This window comes from Rhincodon typus, chromosome 1 (genome assembly GCF_021869965.1).
Source record: "Rhincodon typus isolate 14 chromosome 1, sRhiTyp1.1, whole genome shotgun sequence".
Taxonomy (NCBI): Eukaryota; Metazoa; Chordata; class Chondrichthyes; order Orectolobiformes; family Rhincodontidae; genus Rhincodon; species Rhincodon typus.
Genome location: NC_063332.1, coordinates 49,524,925 through 49,546,966, shown reverse-complemented (window position 1 = coordinate 49,546,966; position 22,042 = coordinate 49,524,925). Strand labels below are relative to the sequence as shown.

The window sequence follows — 22,042 nt, the reverse complement described above, 5'->3', positions numbered from 1 at the left end:
CCTGGGTGTGGAGGGTGCTGTTGAAGGACCTTGGCAAATTGTTGCTGTGCACCTTAAGATGGTGCATACCGCTGATACTATCCGCCAGTGGCAGTGTGATAATTGTCTTAATGGTGGTGAGCAGGGGAGCTAACTTGTCCTGGATGGTGATGAGCTTCTTCTGTGGTGTTGAAGCTGCACTCGTTCAGGCAATTGGAGAGTAATTCATCACATTCCTAAGTTGTGTCTTGTTGATGCTGAGGGAGGAGTGAGAAACCTAATTACTGCAGAATTCCTAGCATTTGATGCACTCTTGCAGCAACAGTATTTATATGGCTTGTTCAGTTCAGTTTCTGGTCAATGTATTCCCCCAGGATATTAATTCTGAGAATTCAGCACTTGGGTGGTGTAAATGTACTTGCCACTTATCGGCCTAAGCCTGCATATTACCCAAGTCTTTCTGCAGACAGGCACAAACTGGACTATTATCTGCGAATGGAACAGAACACAGTGCAAACTTCAACAAACATCGTCACTTCTGACCTTACAGTGGCAGAAAGGTGATTTGTGAAGCAGCTGAATATGGTTGGATTTAGGGCAATAATGTTAAGGAACTCTTAAAGCCATGTTCTGGGGCTACAATGACTGGACTCCAACAATTACAGCCATCTTCCTTTGTGCTAGATAAGGCACTGGCCAGTGGAAAGAGTTCCCCAGTCCCTTGATTATACACTTGATCAAACACAAATCACAAAGACAGGAGAGCGCAAGGTGATGAAAGTATTTGAAAGTCATGATTTGAATTCTGACGTTGTGTCATAGAAGCATGAAGAGTGAATGGAGTTTGTAATAACCAAGGTAATAGAATAAACACCTTAATATTGAGTAATCATCCAACATAGGTAAAAACAGCAAATTGTTTCTCTCTGCTCTGTTGAATGATTTGAATGACAATTTTTTTCTACATTTACAGGACCTTGGAAAAACTGTGTAATAAAACTTGATCTGTCTCTGAGTATTTAATCATCATAGAATCCCTACAGTGTGGAAACAGGCCCTTCAGCCCAACAAGTCCACACTGACTCTCAAAGCATCCCATCCAGACCCATCCTGCATAACCCACCTAAGCTACACATCCCTGAACACTACGGGCAATTTAGCATGGCCAATCCACTTAGCAGGCACATCTTTGGAATGTGGGAGGAAACCGGAGTACCCGGAAGAAACCCACGCAGACCCGGGGAGAACGTGCAAACTCCATACATGCAGCACCTAAGGGCAGAATTGAGCCCAGGTCCCTGGTGCTGTGAGGCAGCAGTGCTAACCACTGAGTCACGGTACTGCCCCAAAGCAGCAAGAAATTTGATGGTTCAGTACAGATCTTGATGGAAAAAAAAGATTCCTATGTCATTCCTTCCACATCTTAAACATCTACATCCCTTCAGAATCTGAGCAGGTAAAACAAAATCAGAGTTATTGTTTTGAATGAATGCATTAAATAACATAGATTTAATTCAGCTGCCTCACAAAATGAGCAACATCATCACTCATCTAACTTGAATGTTAATGTCAAGGTTAAGGACCATAAAGGGCATAAATATGTTCATGCGTTTCAGAAGGAAATGTTTGCATGGGGCTTGCTGCATTGTCAGAGGTGCTGTCTTTGAGATGAAGCATTTAAGTCAGGTGTTATCTGACCTCTCAAATGGACGCAAAAACTGAAATGGCACTATTTAAGTTAGGTAGTATTTTGTCATATATATCCTTCACCAAACAGTATTAAAACATGTTGAAGTAGAAATTTGTCTTAGATAGTGGTGAGAAGCATATGAATTTGAGGTAGGCACCCATTGTACTCCGCACAGGTTCCACTAACTGCAGTCAAATGGACTATCAGACACTGTGCCTAACAGGTGAACAACCCCACATCAGCCATTCTGCACCAATACCTGAGGTGAATTTTGACTCCATTGTTTCGTGACTTATGTCTGATTGGTGTTTTTGTACTTAGCTGCATGTATTACCAGTTGGCATAAAAATGACAACAGTGACTACATAAGCAAAGTAATTCATTTAGCGGTAAAGCAATTTAGGACAAGAAATTTTATAACTGCAAGTTATTTGTTAATTTTTACATAATGACAGATTGTAACACATCACAGACTTTCACAACAAAGCACAAATTCAATGGACCAATGTGAAGTGTGTTGACAATTGCAAAATAGCTATCACTGCAGCCATTATGTACATAAACTTTAACAAAGAGCTGGGACATAGATGATCTTTTCTAACACAATAACTTTCAATCATGTCCCCAAATAGATAATTCCCACCTGTAAAGTTGATAAATCTTTGGTTCAATGTCTCAATTCACTTTTAGCCATTAATACACTTTCTGCAATGCCCCAAAGTGAGAGTGTATGCTATAGATGTTCTTAATTCATTCTGTTCAGACATGTTATGACACACCGCTGAAGCAGGTTGGGATTTGAACCCAGACCTTCTGGCTCACAGGTACGGACACAATCACAGTACAACAAAAGCCCTCAGCTTATGCCAGAAGCTTAAGTGCTAAAATGTGATTTGATAACAGAAACTTTTAATTTGGCCAAATTAGCATCCTTTTCTCAAGGAGAAATCTGTTCAGATTTCAGTTTGGGTGAAAATGGAAAAAAGATACTTATAACTGAATCACAGTGACATATCCTTTCTGAGTGAAATAGTAGCAAGGCATTAAGATCTCAGGTTTGACTCCTGTATCTTCGCTGAATTTGGCTTGGCTTTCTCAACAAGCTTGTTTTTGGAAAGTAAACTGCAAGACAAACAAGTACAGCATTGGAGAAGGCAAGCCTTTAATGATCTGGAGTTTTAGAAGTACTGGGTAAGAAATAAATGCGGTAGGGACAGTTCCTGAGCTTGAAGCAAGTCTTTGTAACAAAAACAAAATGTGCAGAAGGAATTCTGCTAGGAACCAACAGTACATCAATACTTCACATCTCTGAACCTAAATGGCAGACAGTAAAGTTGATAAAGGCCAGAGTTATGTTGAGGGTGCTGGGGAAATGGGAAAATGGCTCTTGTTTTTCTGATGTTTGGTGAAATTATCACTTGCCATCAGTTAAGAGATCGTAACAATTGTTGTGTGATATTGGGAAGACACAAAGGTTGAGCTGGGTCCCACTAGCATATATGTGCAAGCTGATCCTGAGTTTCAAAATATGGTCACAAAGATATCAGGGAAGGTACCAGTAAATCAGAGAAGTAACTTAAAGATGGCTGAGTCATGAACAGCTTCTCCTTAGATTGACTTCTACTTGAGTGTTGCCAACGGTTTGATTCATAGTGAATGGGAAGAGACTCGAATGCAGCATAAACACCAAAACAGAGTGGTTTAATCAACTAACCTGTTTCTATGCTGTATGTTATATGTAATCCTATGTAAAATCACTAGATACTCCTAGTGAGGTTTCCTAGACACTCATAGTTTATCAGTTAATTGTCAATGTTCCCTCTAAGCTGCCAGGCTGAGCACAATTTAGTTTCTTTAAATCACCAAGTTTGTGTGGTCACCCAAAGACATAATGGGCACAGGCACTTTTAAATGGTAACGCTCAGATACAATATTTTCTTGGCTATGGACCTGTCCTGATAGTAAACCTCAAATAGCATTCCAATTGTTTGCACTGTGTATTTGATTACCATTTACAGTGCTGATTTACTTTTCTTTCAACTCTTCCAGTGTTGGATCTGCACTCATTTTATTTCATCCCAACAGCTTTACACTGATTTATTTTCGTGCTCAAGAGTTAACGTATTCCTATTTTTTCTGTCAACTAATTTATTTTGCTGTCTTCTCCATTAGGGTACCCACAATGATTTTTCACCAACAACTCTTCTAAGCCCCAATCCACTATATTAATTATGTCTCTTCTTGCCAGATTCTGATGAAACTGTTACTATAACATTTGTGAGCGCCATGCTGGTGGAATACTCTTCACTTGCCTGGATGGGTGCAACTCTAATAACACTCAAGAAGCTCGACACCATCCAGGAGAAAGCAGTCCACTCAACTGGCACCACAGCCACAAACATTTAATCCCTCTGCCACTGACAGTCAATAGAAGCATTTTGCACCATCTACAAGATGTGCTATAGAAATTCACCGAAGCTCCTTTTAAACAGCACTTTCCAAACTCATGACTTCTACCATCTAGAAGGACAAGGGCAGCATATAAATGGGAATCCCACCACCAGCAAGTTCACTGCCAAGCCACTCACCATCCTGACTTGGAAATATATTGCCAGGCTTCCAGTGTACTTGGGTCAAAATCCAAGAACTGCCTCCCCAGTAATATTGTGGGGTGTATCTCCATCAAATAGGCTGCAGTGGTTCAAAGAGGCAGTTCATCACCACCTTCTCAAGGATGGACAATAAACACTGGCACAACCAGTGATGCCCACATCCTGTGAGTGAAGCTTTAAAAAGGATTATAACAAAGGTTCATGGATTAATTTTTAAAAATATTTAATGTGACCTAAACTAAAGTCGACATTTGTGGCCCATCTCTATTTGCACCGAGAAACAGTATAGTCATGAACAGTATAGAAGTGACAAGAGGCCAAGCAGCATCAGAGGAGCAGGAAAGTTGACGTTTCAGGTCAGGACCCTTACTCAGAATAAAGGAAGAAGGGTCCTGACCTGAAACATCAACTTGCCTGCTCCTCTGATGCTGCCTAGCCTGCTGTGTTCCTCCAGCTCCACACTGTGTTGTCTTTGATTCCAGCATTTGCAGTTCTTGCTATCTCATAGAAATGACAAGTTCAATTTATCTCCAACAACTTTTTTATGTTTACAGAAACAATTTAGATGAATAGATTCACTCCTGTTATCACACACACCTCTTTTGTTCAATACCTGGCGCTATTCACATTATTACTTAAATATTTATATTTTTTCTTTAGAAATCAAAAATAGCAAATGTGGGAGAATGTTGTTTTCAATACTGTTTGGGAGAGGCCGGAAAAGAGAGAGATTTGGAATTAATCACATTCACAAACAATTTGGTGAAACTGAGTTACTTACAAAGCGGGAAAAAAGGTATGGTTGTGGGTCTGGAAGACATTACACAAGAAGCAAGAACAAATTGTACTGACATTATAGATTAAGGAGACAATTTCGAAGCATGCTGTATAGTCTGGTTAGTCTATTCCAAACAGGATAAGGGTGCATTATGAAGGACAAAAGTTAAAAGGGCAGAGCAATTGATACATGGGAACATGAGTCACAAGTTCCCCTCCAAGCCACACATCATCCAGATTTGGAAAGTTTCTTCACTGGCACTGGATCAAAATCAGGAAACTCTCTCACTAATACCACTGTAGGCGTACATACACCACATATACAGCAACTGTCCAAAACGGCTTTCCAACAACTTTTCAAAGGCAATGAAGGATAGGCAGTGAACGTTGGCCTGGCCAGTGACACCCACATTTGGTGAATGAACACTATTTTTAAAACATTATTGCGGAAGTTAAGAAGCTAATTTACAAAAGAAAATTCACGAAGTGAAACTTCTTTTTTCTCGAGAAATGAATGAGAGAAAGCATTAGACAATGGTTAAAACAATTTCAGTTCAACATAAGATGGAACTAAATAAGTTATTTATATTGGAGAAAGAGAACAGAGCTGGAGGATACCAGGACAAGAGTCAGAAGCATTAATCGATATCAGAGATTTAAAAATTCCTGCAAGATAGTTAACACACAAAGCTAATACCCTTTTTTTTTCTGATGAAGGGTCTAGGCTCGAAACGTCAGCCTCTCTGCTCCTATGATGCTGCTTGGCCTGCTGTGTTCATCCAGCCCTGCACCTTGTTGTCTAAGCTAATACCCAAGGTAGTTGTTGATTTGTTGTTTTTTGTAAAAAAGCCAGATCAAAACTTAAGTGACAGAATCGAGCATTAGTGCAAAACTTAACAACATTGTTTCTTTGTGCAGAGAAAGGAAATTAATACTCTGTAAATCAAGGAATCAACAAATGGTTTATGAAAGAAAAATCCATGACAGAATATTCATTAACTGCCTTCATGGGAGAGCCTAGGGCCAAAGGGCATTGTCTCAGAATTACAAGAGGCCAATTTAAGACTGAGATGAGAAAGAATTTCTTCTCTCAGAGAGTTGTGATTCTTTGGAACTCCTAGCCACAGAGAGCTGTGGGGGGGCAGACTCTTTGTGTATATTTAAGGCTAAGATAGATCAGTAGGAGAATCTAGTGTTAGGAAAGAATATCTGATCAGCCAGCATCCCATTGAATGGCTGAGCAGGCTCAAGTAGCTGAATGAACTACTTCTGTTCCTATTTCTTATGATCTCATAGTCAAGATATTTAATTTAAAATGGTAAGTAGTGGCAGTTCAGCTCAAAGCCATGCCTTTCCTGTGATATGTGGGAAGCCGGGAATTTATCCACTGCCCAGGCCAGCATGTATGCAGAACGTGTCCTTTTTTGTTTCTGAGCTGCAGTGGGGGCTGGGAACACTGTAGTATACTCGAGGTGGAGAGTATCATGGATAGCACATACAGAGAGGTGGTCTCAACGCAGGCTAAGCGTCTACAGGCAGGGAGGGAATTGTTTACCACCAGGCAGTGTAGAAGTCTCCAGTGGCTATTCCCCTGCAAAGCAGGCATACTGTTTTGGACATCATTGAAGTGAATGGCCTCTCAGGGGAAAGCAATAACAGCTTTGCTGCACTGGAGAAGGAAAAAGTGTGGTAATGCAAAAGGCAATAGTCATAGTGGATTCAATTCTAAGGGGAATAGATAGACATTTCTGTGGCCACAAACAAGACTCCAGGATGGTATGCTGCCCCCCTGGTAATAAAGTCAAGGATGCCTCACAGCAGCTACAGGATATCCTGGAGGGGGTAATGAGCAGCCAGTGGACACGGTACACATTGGCACAAAGAACATTGGTTAAAACAAAGGACGACGACCTAAAGGTAGAATATATGATGTTAGGAAGCAAGTTGAAAAGTAGGACCTCAAAAGATAGTGATCTCAGGATTACTACCAGTGACACATACTAATCAGAATAGAACTCTAGGATATCTTAGATGAATACGTGGCTGAAGCGACGGTGGAAGGGGTAAGTTTTGGATTCCTGGGGCATTGTGACTAGTTTTAGAGGAGGTGAGACCAGTACAAACTAGATTAGTTATACCTGGGCAGGACCCAGACTGATGTCCTAGGGGCAAGTATTTGCTAGAGTGATTGGGGAAACTTTAAACTAAAATATCAGTGGATTGGAACCTATGCAAGGATTCGGAAGAAGGAGAATGAAGGACAAGAACAAACGAGGAAGAAGAAAGGTGACAGGCAGAGAAATCAAGAATGCTGTCCAAACAAATGCACAGTGTAAAATAATGGGAATGGAACAAGTAATGTTAAAAAGCCAAGATGTAAGATGTTTGCCTTAATGTGTGGAACATTTACAATAAAACCGCACAATAACATGTAAACGGCTACGATATAGTTGGGATTATGGAGATATGGCTACAGTATGAGCAGGGATGGGAACAGAATACCCAAGGATATTCATATTTAGGAAGGACAGACAAAAAGGAAAAGACAGCGAAGTTTATTTCTGTTTAAAGAGGAAATTCATGCCATAGTGTGGGAGGATATTAGCTCCAATGGTGTGGAATCTATTTGGATAGACCTGAAAAACATCAAGGGACAAAGAACATTCACGGGGGTTATATATAAACCAGCAAACACAGAGTTGACGTTGGGAATGGTAATGAACAGGAAATTGGAGACATATGCAACAAAGGAACATCTGTAATTATGTGTGACTTTAATCTGCAAAAAGGTTGAGCAAATCAAATTAGGAACAATACTGTGGAGGAGGAATTCCTGTAAATAGGAGTTTATATAGGATGATTTTCTAGATCAATACACTGAGGAACCAACCAGAAAACAGGCCAGAGATAGCAGGACCTGCCGATGCTGGAGAATCTGAGATAACAAGGTGTAGAGCTGGATGAACACAGCAGGCCAAGCAGCATCAGAGGAGCAGGAAAGCTGACGTTTCAGGTCTGGACCCTTCCCCTCCCCCATTTCTGAAGAAGGGTCTTGTTATCTCAGAAAACAGGCCATCCTGGACTGAGTATTATGTAATGAGAAAGGAATAATTGGCAACTTATTTGTGCGAGAGCCTTGGGGACTAGGGACCATAACATGATTGAATTCATCATCATGGTGAAAAGTAACATAGGAGATTATCAAGCTGAACAGGTTTCAGAAAGATTTACCAGGATGTTGCCAGATATGGAAGGTTTGAGTTATAAGGAGAGGCTGGATAGGCTGGGACGTTTCCCACTGGAGTGTAAGAAGTTAAGAGATGACCTGACAGAAGTTTATAAAATAATGAGAGTTATAGATAGAGTTGATAGGTAGTTGTCTTTTCCCTAAAATGGGGCATTTCCAGACTAGGGGGTACATTTTTAAGGTGAGGAGAGAGATTTAAAAAAGACTTAAGGGGCAAATTTCGCATGTGGGATGAACTTCCTGAGGAAGTGGTGGATGTGAGTGCAATTACAACGTTTAAAAGACATTCGGGTAAGTACATGAATAGGAAAGGTTTGGAGGAATATGGGCCTGGAGCAGGCAGGTGCGGGTAGTTCAGTTTGGGATTATGTTCAGCATGGACTGGTTGGTCTGAAAGGTCTGTTCCCGTGCTATATGACTGTATGACCCTATGATTAGGGTCCTTAACATAAATAGAGGAAACTATGATGGTGGCAGGCGTGAGTTGGCTATGACAGATTTAGGGACTTTATTTAAAGGGATGACAGTAGAAAGGCAATGGGAAACATTCAAAAAGCACATGAATGATTTGTATCTATTGCTCATTCCTGTCTGAATCAAAGTAAAATGGGAAAGTGGCCAATTATGGCTTAAACGGGACAATAGAGATAGCATTACATCCAAGGAAGAGGCATATAAATTGGCCAGAAAAAAATCAACAGATTTGAGGAGTGGGAGCAGTTCAGAATTCAGCAAAGGAGGGTGAAAGGATTGATTAAGAAAGGGAAAATAGAGTACGAGACTATGCTTGTGGGAACATAAAAATTAACTGTAATAGTTTCTGTAGGTGTGTGAAGAGAAAAAAGATTGAAGACAAATTAAGATCCCTTACAGTTAAAGACAGTAGAATTTGGTAAACTGCTCAGTAAAGTTAGATCACATTGGATTCAGGGAGAGCTTGCCAACTGAATACAAAATTGGCTTGACGGTCGGAGACAGAGGGTGGTGGAGGGTTGTTTTTTGGATTGGACGCCTGTAACCAGCAGCGTTCCATACAGATTGATGCTGGGTCCACCATTGTTCATCATTTATGTAAACGATTTGGGTGAGAATTTAGGAGGCATGGTTAGTAAGTTTGCAGATTACACCAAAATTGGTGGTACAGTTGACATTGAAGAAGGTTATCTAAGGTTACAAAGGAATTGGGCCAATGGGCTGAGGAGTGGAAGATGGAGTTTAATTCGGATAGATGCAAGGTATTGCATTTTGGTAAAACAAACAAGGGCAGGACTTACACGGTTAATAGTAGGGCCCTGGGCAGTGTTGTCGAACAGCGAGACCGAGGAATTCAAGTGCACAGTTCTTTGAAAGTTGTGTTGTAGGCAGTCAGACCACTGAGCATAGGAATTGGGACAACATGTTGAGGTTGTACAGGGCGTTGGTGGGCCACTTTTGGAGTACTGTGTACCCTGGTCGGCATGGACAAGTTGGATTGAAAGGTCTGTTTCTGTGCTGTATGACTCTATGACTATTATAATGGGAATAATGAAATGGTTCAAATACCATATCAGAGATGTTGCTGAAATAAGGCTGAGTGAGAGGGAGGAACCGAAGAAAATCAGTATGAGTAGGGACTGAAGGCCAATAAAATCTCAGGACTTGACAATCTACATCCCAGAGTACTTAAGTAAGTGGACCTGGAGATATTGGATGCATTGGTGGTGTTCTTCCAAGTTTCTTTAAATTTTGGAGCAGTTTCTACAGCTTGGAGGGTAGATAATGTAACCCCTCTATTTAAGAAAGGAGGCAGAGAAAATCTCAGTAATTATAGACAGTCAGCTGATGTTAGTTGTGAGAAAAATGGTAGATTCCATTATAAAAGAATGAATAGCCGAACATTTGAAAAACAGTGGCATGATTGAACTGAGTCAGCATGGATTTATGAAAGGGAAATCATGCTTGACAAATTTACTGGAATTCTTTTGACAATGCAACTATTGATATTAACGAGGGGGAGCCAGTGAATATGGTATATTTGAACATTGAGAAGCCTTTCCCAAAGTCCCACATATGACATTAGTTTGTAAAACTAAAACACATGGGGTAAAGGTAATGTACTGAGATGGATAGAATCAGTGCTAGAACTCCAGCCATTCACAATATATACTTATGATTTAGATGAGGGAACTAAATGTAATATCTCCAAATTTACTGATGACACAAACCTGGATGGTAACGTGTGAAGAGAGTGCAGAAATGGTTCTGTGTGATTTGGACGATTTGAATCAGTGTGCAAATGCATGGCAGATGAAATATAATGTGGATAAATGTGAGGCTATGCACTTTGGTAGCAAAAACAGGAAGGCAGATTATTATCTGTCTGTAGGATGAGAGAGTGGAATGAGGCCTGAGAATCCTTGTAGACCGATTGCTGAAGGTAAGCATACAGGGGTAGTAGGTGGTAAAGAAGGCAAATGGTATGTTGGCCTCCATAGCGAGAGGATTTAAGTACAGGAAAGTCTTGCTGATATTGTACAAGACCTTGGTGAGACCCGGCCTAGAAGATTAAATGCCTTTTCATCCCCTTCTGAGGAAGAATGTTCTTGCTATATAGATGGAGAGCAGCGAAGGTTTGCCAAATTGATTCCTTGAATGGTGGAACTAACATCTGAGGAGAAGGTTGAATTGCCTAGGATTATATTGCTGCAATCAGAAAAGAATGAGGGGGGTAATCACATAGGAACCTATAAAATTTTAACCGAGAGTTGGCCTAAGGATAGCAAAGTAAGCCATTTAATATTGAGATAAGGACAAATTTCTTCACCCAGGAAGCTTGTGGAATTTACTACCACAGAAAGCATTTGAAGCCAAAACACTGTATGATTTCAAGAAGCAGTTGGATATAGGATTTGAAGCTAAAGGGTTCAAAGGATCTAGGGGAAAAGCAGAAACAGCTCTTGAGTTCAATTATAATCATAATGAATGGCAGAGTAGGCTGGAAGGGCCAAGTTGTTTACTTCTGCTCCTATTTCTACGTAATACATGCAGAGGAACCAAAAAACAAAACTAAGAGATTACTTGTTTCTATATATTAATATTATTTGCATTCATCATCAAATAAATGTTCTTCTTAATAATTCATTCTTTTGCCCCGCCCCACCTTAAACTTTTTTATTTAAAGAGAATATGCAATTCAATTAAGATACTCTTAAAAATACCCACATTGATCATGGTATTTTCTGTATTTTGCAACCAAGAAAATGCTGTCTGTAGAAAGCAAACTAACCATGGTTTAGAGATGAGAACAAGAGTATGTAGATAGATCTTCTTGATTTTAGTTGGAATCCATGGAGAAATCATGTGCAACATTCCACCAGATAATTCAATACATGAAAATAACAATGGCAACAATAACAACATACTTATACCATTGTTTTATCATAATAAAATGGTACTTCAGAGGGACAAATAAAAAATATTTTTCACCAAACTACATAAGGAGACATTAGGAAAGGGGTCAAGAATGAGTGTTGTTAGCACTGCACTCATCCAGACAAGTGAGACGTTTCCAGATAATGGGCACACTTTCGCTAGTCAGGACATGAGTTACTTACTACGGTATTCCTAGCCTCTTACCTGCTCTTATAGCCATTGTGTTTATGTGGTGAGTCCAGTAGAGTTTCTGTTCAATGGTAACCCCAAGAATGTTGATAGCGAGGAATTCAGTGATGGCAACACCTTTGAATGTTAAGGTGTGGTGATTAGATTATCTATTATTGGAGATAATCTGGCATTTGTGCAGCACGAATGTCACTTGCCACTTGTCAGGCCAAGTTTGGATACTTTCCAGATCTTGTAGTATCTGAACATGGACTGCGTCAGTATCTGAGGAATTGCGAATGGTGCTGAACATTGTGCAATTATCAGCGAACATCCCCATTCTGACCTTATGATGGAGGGAAGGTCATTAATGAAGAAACTGAAGATGGTTGGGCCTAGGATACTATCCTGAGCAGCTCCTGCAGAGATGTCCTGGAGCTGAGATAACTGACCTCCAACAGCAACAACCATCTTCCTATGAACCAGGTATGACTACAACCAGCAGAGAATTAAATGATTCCAGTTTTGCTAGGATTTCTTCATGCCACACTCAGTTTATTGCAGCCTTGATGGCAAGGGCTGTCACTTGCACCCCACCTCTGGAATTCAGCTCTTTTGTCCATGCTTGAACCAAGACTGTAATGAGATCGGGAGCTGAGTGGCCCTGGCAGAACCCAAACTGGGCATCACTGAGCAGGTTATTGCTGAGCAGGTGCTGCTTGGTAACACTGTTGATGACACATTCCATCACTTTACTGATGATCGAGAGTAGACTGATGGGGCGGTAATTGGCTGAGTTGGATTTATCCTGTTTTATATGTTCAGGATAAAACTGGGTAAATTTCCATATTGTTGGGTTGAGTCGTAAATGTACTTCAAGAGCTTGGCTAAGGGTGTGGTAAGTTCTGAAGCACAAGCCTTCAATGCTATTGCCAGAATGTTGCCAGGGCCCAATATACAATACACGCAATATCCTTTTATTGTCACGTGTGCCCCATGTAGGGGTACAGTGGAAAGCTTTTACAATGTCTGCTTTCTTTTGGCAACATCTTAGGCACAAGTACCTGGGTACAGTTCTTGGATACAGCGGAGGAATAAAAGTGGTTGCATTACTTACAGAGTTGAAAAAAAGTTAAAAATAGGACATCATTAAAGGGTTGACATTATAGTGAAGTAGGGAATATCCAATAGACATTACATTGGAGCAGCTCAGTGCAGGGTGCCTGCATGTGGTCTGACGTCTGCACCAGATGCCAGTCCAACAGCAGTGCCTCCAACCATTTCTTAACATAATATGGAGTGAGTCAAATTGGCTGAAGACCAGTATCTATAATGCTGGGGCCCACTGGAGGATGCCAAGATGGATCGTATCTGGGGATGGTGATGGTGGTGGCTGAGACATTGTCTGTAAGGCATGATTCTGTGCATGTGACTATGTCAGGCTGTTGCTTGACTGGTCTATGAGACGGCTCTCCCAATTTTGGAACTAGTCTCCAGATGTTAGTGAGGAGGACTTTGCAGGGTCGACAGGGGTGTTTCTGCCATTGTCTTTTATGGTGCATAGGTCGATACCAAGTGGTCCATTCAGTTTCATTTCTTTGTTTAGAATTTGTAGCGATTGATACAGCTGAGTGGCTTTGTTAGGCCATTTCAGAGGGTAGTCGAGAGTTAGCCACATTTCTGTAGGTCATGAGTCACTTGTCTGCCAGACTGGGTGAGGATGGCGGATTTCCTTCCCTGTAGGACATTAGTGAACCAGACAGGTTTTTTCTGACAATTGACAATTAGTAGATTCTTAATTCCAGATTTTTAAAAACATTGAATTCAAATTCCACCATCTGCCATGGTGAGTTTCAAACCTGCATCCCCAGAAATTAGCTGAGTTTCTGGATTAATAGCATAGCGATAATACCATTAGGCTATCATATGATATGCAGAGCAAAGGTTTGAATGTGTTTTCAATTATACAAGGTGAAAGGCTGTTCAACAGCATTGAAGTAGACATCCATCAATTTACTGTCTTTATATCAGTAAGCAGATTGCTATAGTTTTGACTGAAGATTGCGTTCCTAACAACTCACAACAATTGGACAGACCTTTAATAAACCATTTGGTAAACAACTGCTTCATGTTATATGCACTACTTTCCGTTTATGACGCACAGTCATACAGTCATAGAGATGTACAGCATGGAAACAGACCCTCCAGTCCAACTCATCTATGCCAACCAGATATCCTAAATAAATCTAGTCCCGTTTGCCAGCATTTGGCCCATATACCTCTAAACCCTTCCTATTCATATACCATCCAGATGCCTTTTAAATGTTGTAATTGTACCAGCATCCATCACTTCCTCTGGCAGCTCATTCCATACATGCACAACTCTCTGCATGAAAAAGTTGCCCCTTAGATCCCTTTTAAATCTTTCCCCTCTCAACTTAAACCTACACTCTCTTGTTTTGGACTCCCTCTACCCTGGAGAAAAGACCTTGACTATTCACCCTATCCATGAACCTCATGATTTTATAAACCTCTATAAGGTCAACCCTCATCCTCCCATGCTCCACGGAAAATAGCTCCAGCCTATTCAGCCTCTCCCTATACCTCAAACCCTCCAACCCTGGCAACATCCTTGTAAATCTTTCCTGAACCCTTTCAAGTCTAACAACATCGTACCTATAACAAGGGGACCCGGTGAAGATTCATTCACATTGGAGTTGAATGTTGTTCTGCACTCATATGGTATGAATGTTGATTGTCATTTATCAGCCTAGGGTTTACTACTGTGCAGGTCTTGCTGTATATGGACAGGGGATGCTTCAGTATCTGAGATGTCAAGAATGCTGTTCAACATTGTGCAGTCATCAGTAAATATCTCCATTTCTAATCTAATGATGCTGGGGAAGGTCGTTAATGAGGAAGCTGAATTTGTTTGGGCCTCAGTCACTATCCTGAGGAACTCCTGCAGAGATATCCTGGAGCTGAGATGACTGACCTCCAAAAACCATCTTCCTTTTTGCTAGCTATAACCTCAATCAATCAAGAACACTGCAAGAGGCTAAAGAAATTTTGCCAGGTCTCCCTGATGCCTTACTCACTCAATTACTGTCTCGATTCAAGGAACTCATTTTTATATCACCTCTGGAATTCAGCATTTCTATCCAGTTTTGGACTAAGGCTATAATGAGATCCAAAGCTAATTTGGTCTAACGGAATCCAAATTGAGCACTGGGGAGCAGGTTATTGCTGAGCAAGTGATGATGATGATGATAACACCCTCTGGCACTTGATTTGAGAGTAGAATGATGAGGTGGTAATTGGCTAGATTAGATCTATCCTGCATTATGAGGACAGGATAACTGGGCAACTTTCCACACCAGCCAGTGGACCGCAACTAATTCTGGAAGACAATTCTTCAGTCAAGTTACTGTATGTTGTCAGGACCCACTGCCTTTGTAGTATCTAGTGCAATCAACCACTTCCTGATATCACTCAGACCTAATCAAATTGCCTGAAGACTGGTATCTGTGCTGCTAAAACTTGAGGAGGAGACCAGGATGGATCATCCATTTGACACAGCTAGCTGACAATTGTTGCAAATGCTTCAGCCTGGTCATTTGTACTGATGTGCTGCACTTCCCTGTGATTGTGGATGAGGACGTTTGAAGAGCCTCCTCTGTTGTTTTCTTGTCCACAACTATTCACAGATAGATTTAGAAGGGATTGCAGAGTTTTAGTCTGATTGGCTGTGGAACTGCTTCACTGCACCAAGCATTTCCATGTGAACTGACACCAGATCTTTTCCTTTTACATGATCCTATTGAAATCTTCAACTGTATTCTCTGCAGTAGTTATGCGTGTAACTTTCTGCTCTAATGAGCTGATACCTAAACTACAGTTACCCTGCCTGGCTGTGGGTTACTCATGTACCTCACCACGGTCTATTCTAGCCATTTGTGGAATGTGGGCGTCGCTGGCTGGCCAGTATTTCTTGCCCATCCCTTGTTGCCCTTGAGAAGGTGATGGTGAGCTGCCTTCTTGAACCACTGCAGCCCACCTGCTGCAGGTTGACCCACAGTGCCATTACGAAGTGAATTCCAGGATTTTGACCCAGTGACAGTGAAGGAACAGCAATATATGTCCAAGTCAGGATGGTAAGTGGCTTGGAGGGAAACTTCGAGGTGGTAGCGTTCCAATATGTCTGCTGCCCTTGTCCTTCTAGATGGAAATGGTCGTGGGCTTGGAAGGTGCTGTCTTGAGGATCTTTGGTGAATTTCTGCAGTGCATTTTGTAGATAGTACACACTGCTGTTACTGAGCATCGGTGGAGGGAGTGAATGCTTGTGGATGTAATGCCAATCAAGCGGGCTGCTTTGTCCTGGATGGTGTCAAGCTTCTTGAGTTTTATTGAGGCTGCACTCATCCAGGCAAGTGGGGAGTATTCCATCACACTCCTGACTTGTGCCTTGTAGGTGGTGGACAGGCTTTAAGGAGTCAGGAGGTGAGTTACTCACCGCAGTATTCCCAGCTTCTGGCCTGCTCTTGTAGCCACTGCGTTTATGTGGTGAGTCCAGTTGAGTTTCTGGTCAATGATAACCCCCAGGATGTCAATTCAGTGATGGTAACACCGTTGAATGTCAAGGGGTGGTTGTTAATTGTCTCTTATTGCTGATGTTCCTGGCTTGGCATTTGTGTGGCATGAATGTCATTTGCCATCTGTCAGCCCAAGCCTGGATATTATGCAGATCTTGTTGTATTTGAACATGGACTGCTTCAGTATCTGAGGAGTGACGAACGGTGCTGAACATTGTGCAATCATCAGCAAACAATTCCACTTCTGACCTTATGACAGAGAGAAGGTCATTGATAAAGCAGCTGAAGATGGTTGGGCCGAGGACACTACCCTGAGGAACTCCTGCAGAGATGGCCTGGAGCTGAGATGATTGACCTCCAGCAACCACGACCATCTTCCTATATGTCAGTTATGACTCCAAACACCGGAGAGTTTGCCCTGATACCCATTGATGCCAGTTTTGCTGGAGCTCCTTGATGTCACACTCAGTCAAATGCAGCCTTGATATCAAGGGCTGTCACTCTCACCTCACCTCATCCTGTCCAGATTTTAACTCTAAGTTCACATGCAAGTATGAAATGGAGTGACAGTGTTTTCTTTAGTCTCTTGTACATCTTTCACTTCTTGCTCTTCAATGAGTGTCTGGTCAAGTCGCTGGTTTTAGGTATCCTAAAGGAGAAAGTCACAGGCTATCGTTGTGTTGAGAGAAATGTGCATGCTTATAGCATTCAGTGCTGGTAGATCCAAAGAGATTGTTGGATAAGGAATAAATAAGATGCAAGAAGGAGGATCAGAGATGAGCATACTGCCACCTTCAAAGTTTTCAGCACAACCAGTAGCCCCACTACCTCCAATGATGGCGACAACCATCTCCTCCACCACAGTAAAGATGTACAACCATGCCTGCTCCTGTCAGCCAAGGGCGACTGCACCCTCTTGTCCTGCAAAGGAGAGGGAAGTGTGCCAGAGAGTGAGGTGCAACGACTGGTAACGTACAAATTACGCAATGTAGTAGTCATGCTAAGTATGTGATGGTGAGGCAAAGATATGAATGTGAAGTACCAGTAGTGGTTATTAGAAATCATTATAGGTGAGTGAGTAGGCTGACAGTGAATTAAGCAGTGTACAAGGCTAGTGGTTCAGTTGTAAGTATATAGCATCTGACATTGATCATTTAGGTGAAGTAATTCAATTTCTGACAGCAGTACATCCAGATTGTTGGGGATACACTGCTGGCAATCAATGCAACAACTATCTTCTTCCATTGCTTTCACACTGGCTGCCTGGGCAGGGCCTCTTGATACTCAATGAATAAATGACCTCTCTCCACCTCCAACAATGACTCCTCTAATGCTGGGCAGAGAACCTTGATGTGTCCTCTCTGCCCAGCTACAACACTGTCTGCTGCTTGTCATGCTCAGTCTGTCTTTTACAGCCACTTTCAGTACCTGTTAGAGTTTGAATGCACTTGCTTTATAAGTGGTATGGCCAGATATTAGTAGTACAAGTTAATTATAATTGGCACTAAAGTTTAGTGATCTTTCATCCATTGCTGACTTAAATATAAAGTCACCAAAGTCCCAGAGGGCTACGAGAGACAGCGAAAGAGACAAATAGACATCAGTTTAACCTGATAGTCACCAGGCCTCAAGCAAGGGGTGAGGTTGACAAAGCAGGACCTTCATGGTAACCTTGGCCAGTGAGAGGATTTAATCTGTGCTGTTGGCATCACTCTGCATCACAAACCAGCCATCCAGCAAATTTAGCAAATGGACCTTTAAACAGTATTTAACACTGGTTTCACGCAACATTAATGGAACAAAGTCCGTCTGCTACCTACAGTGAAAGGAAAATGAGTGGGTTAAACACTCTTTTAGTTCAGATGCGGTCAAAAGAGTTTGGACTTTTGAAGTTTTGTAGCTCAGGTTTGCAAAATGTGCAAAGTAGAAGAGTGACAAACATATTTAAAGATGAAGAAATTAACAATATTTGGATTAATTGAAAATATTTAACAACACAACAATCATGATTTCACATTTATCTCAATTTGAGCAACTTTAGGATAAAATAAATTTTCAACTTTAGCTAACTCCTTGTTGAGGTTGTATGATATATATATCATGTCAATCCAAATTTACACAATAAAACAATATTAGAAAGTCTGAGTTCTGTGAAATGTATTACTTTGTGCAAAGTTCACTACAATGGATTAAAGCAAAGCAATATGTTACGGATGAACCTTTAGATGAATTTAACTCAGTTATTTAATGCAGGTGAGAGGTCCCTCAATTATCTTTAAAACAATGATGATGTCCCAGAGGAAGTAGTGGAGGCAGGTACAATTACAATATTTAAAAGACATTTGGATAGGTACATGAATAGGAAAGGTTTAGTGGAATATGGGCCAAATACAGGCAAATTGGACTAGTTCAGTTAGGATACCTGGTTGGCATGAAGTGGGACTGAAGGGTCTGTTTGATTCTGTATTGCTCTATGACTCTAGGTTTAGTTGCTGTTCTGTAAAACTGGGAAAGCACTGATAATATTAACAGCGAAGAAAATATGCTGTTGTATTACCCCTCCACATATTTGTTCTGGCCTCCATGCATATTCTGAGTACTTCTCTACCTTGTGATCATTTTTCTTTACAAATGATTCTTTGATATTTCAAATCCTGCTTTTCAGCCTTCCTTATCAGCTTGAATCTATGTTCTGCTGTTTCCCAATTAAGACTGTATTGTTGACCACAATTAGCCACATTCTGCATGTCACAAGTTTTACAGGAGCCCAGAAATAAAAGTAAACACTAAACATTCTAGCTCGTCTTAAATCAAGTATAATACACAGCAAGGTCAGTCTCACTCCAGTCAAGTCCAACCAGCTGGACCCAATCTGTTATTACACTTAACTGCAACAGTTTTGACAAACTCTTTACAGCCAGTGATTTGCTTGAATATCAATGAATTTTCAGATAAAGAGCTAACTGTGCTTGATCAGTCAAGGTAAATACGTTGTCAGTTTTGATTTGTAATATGATTGTATTCTCACATACGTTTTGCATTCGCAGTACTGTAGATATTGCAAACTGGAATCACTCTTCCTAAATACTGAGTTTTTGCAAGGTATATTTTTGGTGAGGATTATAACTTTAATCCCTCCTTGTTTAAAGAGTATCCAGCAAACTAGCATAGCTGAAATCATTGAATAAATAAGTGTTAATGCACAACCTTTATCTGGAATAAGATGTAGACAAAGATATCAAAACTGCCCGTTATAAGCAACAGGTAATGTTCCGTGATTTAAGTGAAAAGACTTGTATTTATATAGCATGATCATCAGACAGTACTTCCTAAGTGTAGCCATCACGTAAAGCACAGTCTACTTGTGAACAGCAACTATTCACAAACAACGTGATAACGATCGAAGATTGTGTTTTTGTAATGTCTGATTGAAGAATAAACATTGGCCAGGTCACCAAGCTAACACCCTTGCTCTGCTCCCAAACACTTCCAGTGAGACGGGCGAGATTTTGACTTCTCGTCTCACCCCAATAACAAACAAGATGTCTTTGAAATGAGGGGTACGCAGATTCACTTGGAGTAGGCAGTCTCACGTTGTCTTATTTCTGCTCCCACGCTCCTTTCTGGCATCCCAGGCATTTATTGCATTGAACCAACGAGTTAATACTTCGTTGAATTTGTATGGTAATTGTATTTATACTGTACTGATATGGAGCCGCTGGGCTAGCTCAGCCCAACACATCTCACCCTCGCCCTGTAACGCTACACCTCAGAAATGTTAGCTATCCGTGTTCCTTATCTGACGGACTTTGCCGAAATTCTCGACTGATTTCCAGCCTTTTTAGTCTGTTGGTCTCCCGTCTACCTGGGAAATGTCTGAGACAGGGGTTGACATGTTTATTTGTGCTGCTCTTATACAAGTACTGTATCCCTTCACCTAATCTGACCTTCTACTTAAGCTCCTTTCTTTTTGCTACAGTGGAAACAGTGTAAACCGACTGACCCCATGTTACCTTTACACGCCTCCGTGCTATCTGTGCGTGTTCGAAAGGATCAAAGGTGGGTTTTAGCCTGTTTCCGGAAAGTATACTTTTACCCAAAGTCACTTTTTGGTCTGCAATGAAGGGAACGGTGGAAACAAAAATATGCAAACGGCAACAAGCAAAGCAACGCATGGATTTTGCAAAAAAGTTGTTCTTTAAAAAAGTACACTCACTCCGGGCATGTTCCTGGATCTGCTGCACGATGTGGTCGAAATGATCCTCCTCATCATAGATTGTAAAAGAATGCATCTCGTAGCCTTCCCCGACAAAGGCGACGTGGACTCCCTCTATGGTGAAGAAGCAGGTCCTCTCCTCAAAATCTTCAGCGTACACCAGAGCCACCCTCTTCCACCTGTAGCGCCGGAACATGGCCAAGAACATCTCGCCCATCTTGGAGTAGGACGGGGAGACCCGCGTCAGGTAGGAATACTCGGGCACTTTGTGCACGAAGCCCGTGGCCAAAGGGCCGGCCGATACCATGGGGATGTTCCAGTGGGACGCCAGCCTGGCGACCGGAGCAGCGGCGTAGTCACACACCGGCCCCATGATCACATCAGGTTTCTGCAGCATGCTGATGTCCACCAAGTGAAAGAGCGCCTTGTTGCCACATTCCGAGTCCAGGTAGCGCACGCTGAAGTTCAGCCGGCTCTCCGCCAGGTTCTGGATGGCGTAGTCGATAGCCGGCCTGATCTTGTTCATGGAGAACAGGTAGGAGCTCTCCACTGGCAGCAGCACTACCACATTGATATCCACCGTGTTCCCTGAAACCAGAAACAGCAGCATGCAGTAAAGGCAAGCGCGACCTGCAAAAACAGACCGCATCCTGACCGAAACAGGGGTCTAATTTCCTTATTCTCTTTTTGTTTTGGAAGGGGTGTTGTATAGGGAGGGGGGGTGGTTTGCTTTCTCAAGGGCAAGCTGGGGAGAAGAGAAAAGAAAGCGACAAGATGACTAAGTTTCAGAGGAGGGGGAAACTTTTTTGCAAAAAGTTAAAAGAGGAGATGGTTGTGGTCTGGTCTCTGAAGGAGACCATTCAATGTGGAGAGGCTGATTGCTTTGAATGGTGAAGCCTGTAAAGCTGCCGTTTAAATAGCGTGCTAGCCAAGACTGTACCACAGAGAGCCACGGGGAGGAGGGCTTGCTCTTCCAATTGGTTCCTTACCAAGTCAGTCCCTTTGCATCTCTCCGCTCGCTATCTTTTCCAGCATCGTTTTTCCTTCGGCTGTGGCCAATTGCAAGACCCTCTCAGACGGATTAAAAATGATTGCAGTTGCAGTTTTTGTTTCAAAAGGCTGCATTCATCCTAATGCAAATTTAAATATATATATATACTAAACAAAAGAAAAGGATGCTGCGTCGATGAAAACTTCTTCGGTAAAGTTGCGAGAAATTAAAGCAGGGGCAGATTTCTGGTTCCGTGCAAACGAGCCGGGTCACTGTGAGTAGCAAGGGGGATGCACCATCTGTCAATGTGGGTGGCACAGGGTGTCAGTCAGTTATCACAGCTCGGTGCAAGCTTTCCC

General features: G+C 41.7%; 1 protein-coding gene across 3 annotated transcripts in view; it reads right to left on the bottom strand.

The window, feature by feature from the left end:
* Positions 1 to 21,563, bottom strand: part of npr3 (natriuretic peptide receptor 3) — a 72,006-nt gene extending 50,443 nt beyond the window's left edge. For all 3 annotated transcript variants that reach the window (XM_020519441.2, XM_048595511.1, XM_048596121.1), the window contains exon 1: positions 20,693 to 21,563. In XM_020519441.2, coding sequence (XP_020375030.1) covers positions 20,693 to 21,341 — 649 coding nt within the window. In that variant the 5' untranslated portion in view covers positions 21,342 to 21,563. The remainder of the gene's footprint in view (positions 1 to 20,692) is intronic.
* Positions 21,564 to 22,042: the final 479 nt, after the last annotated feature.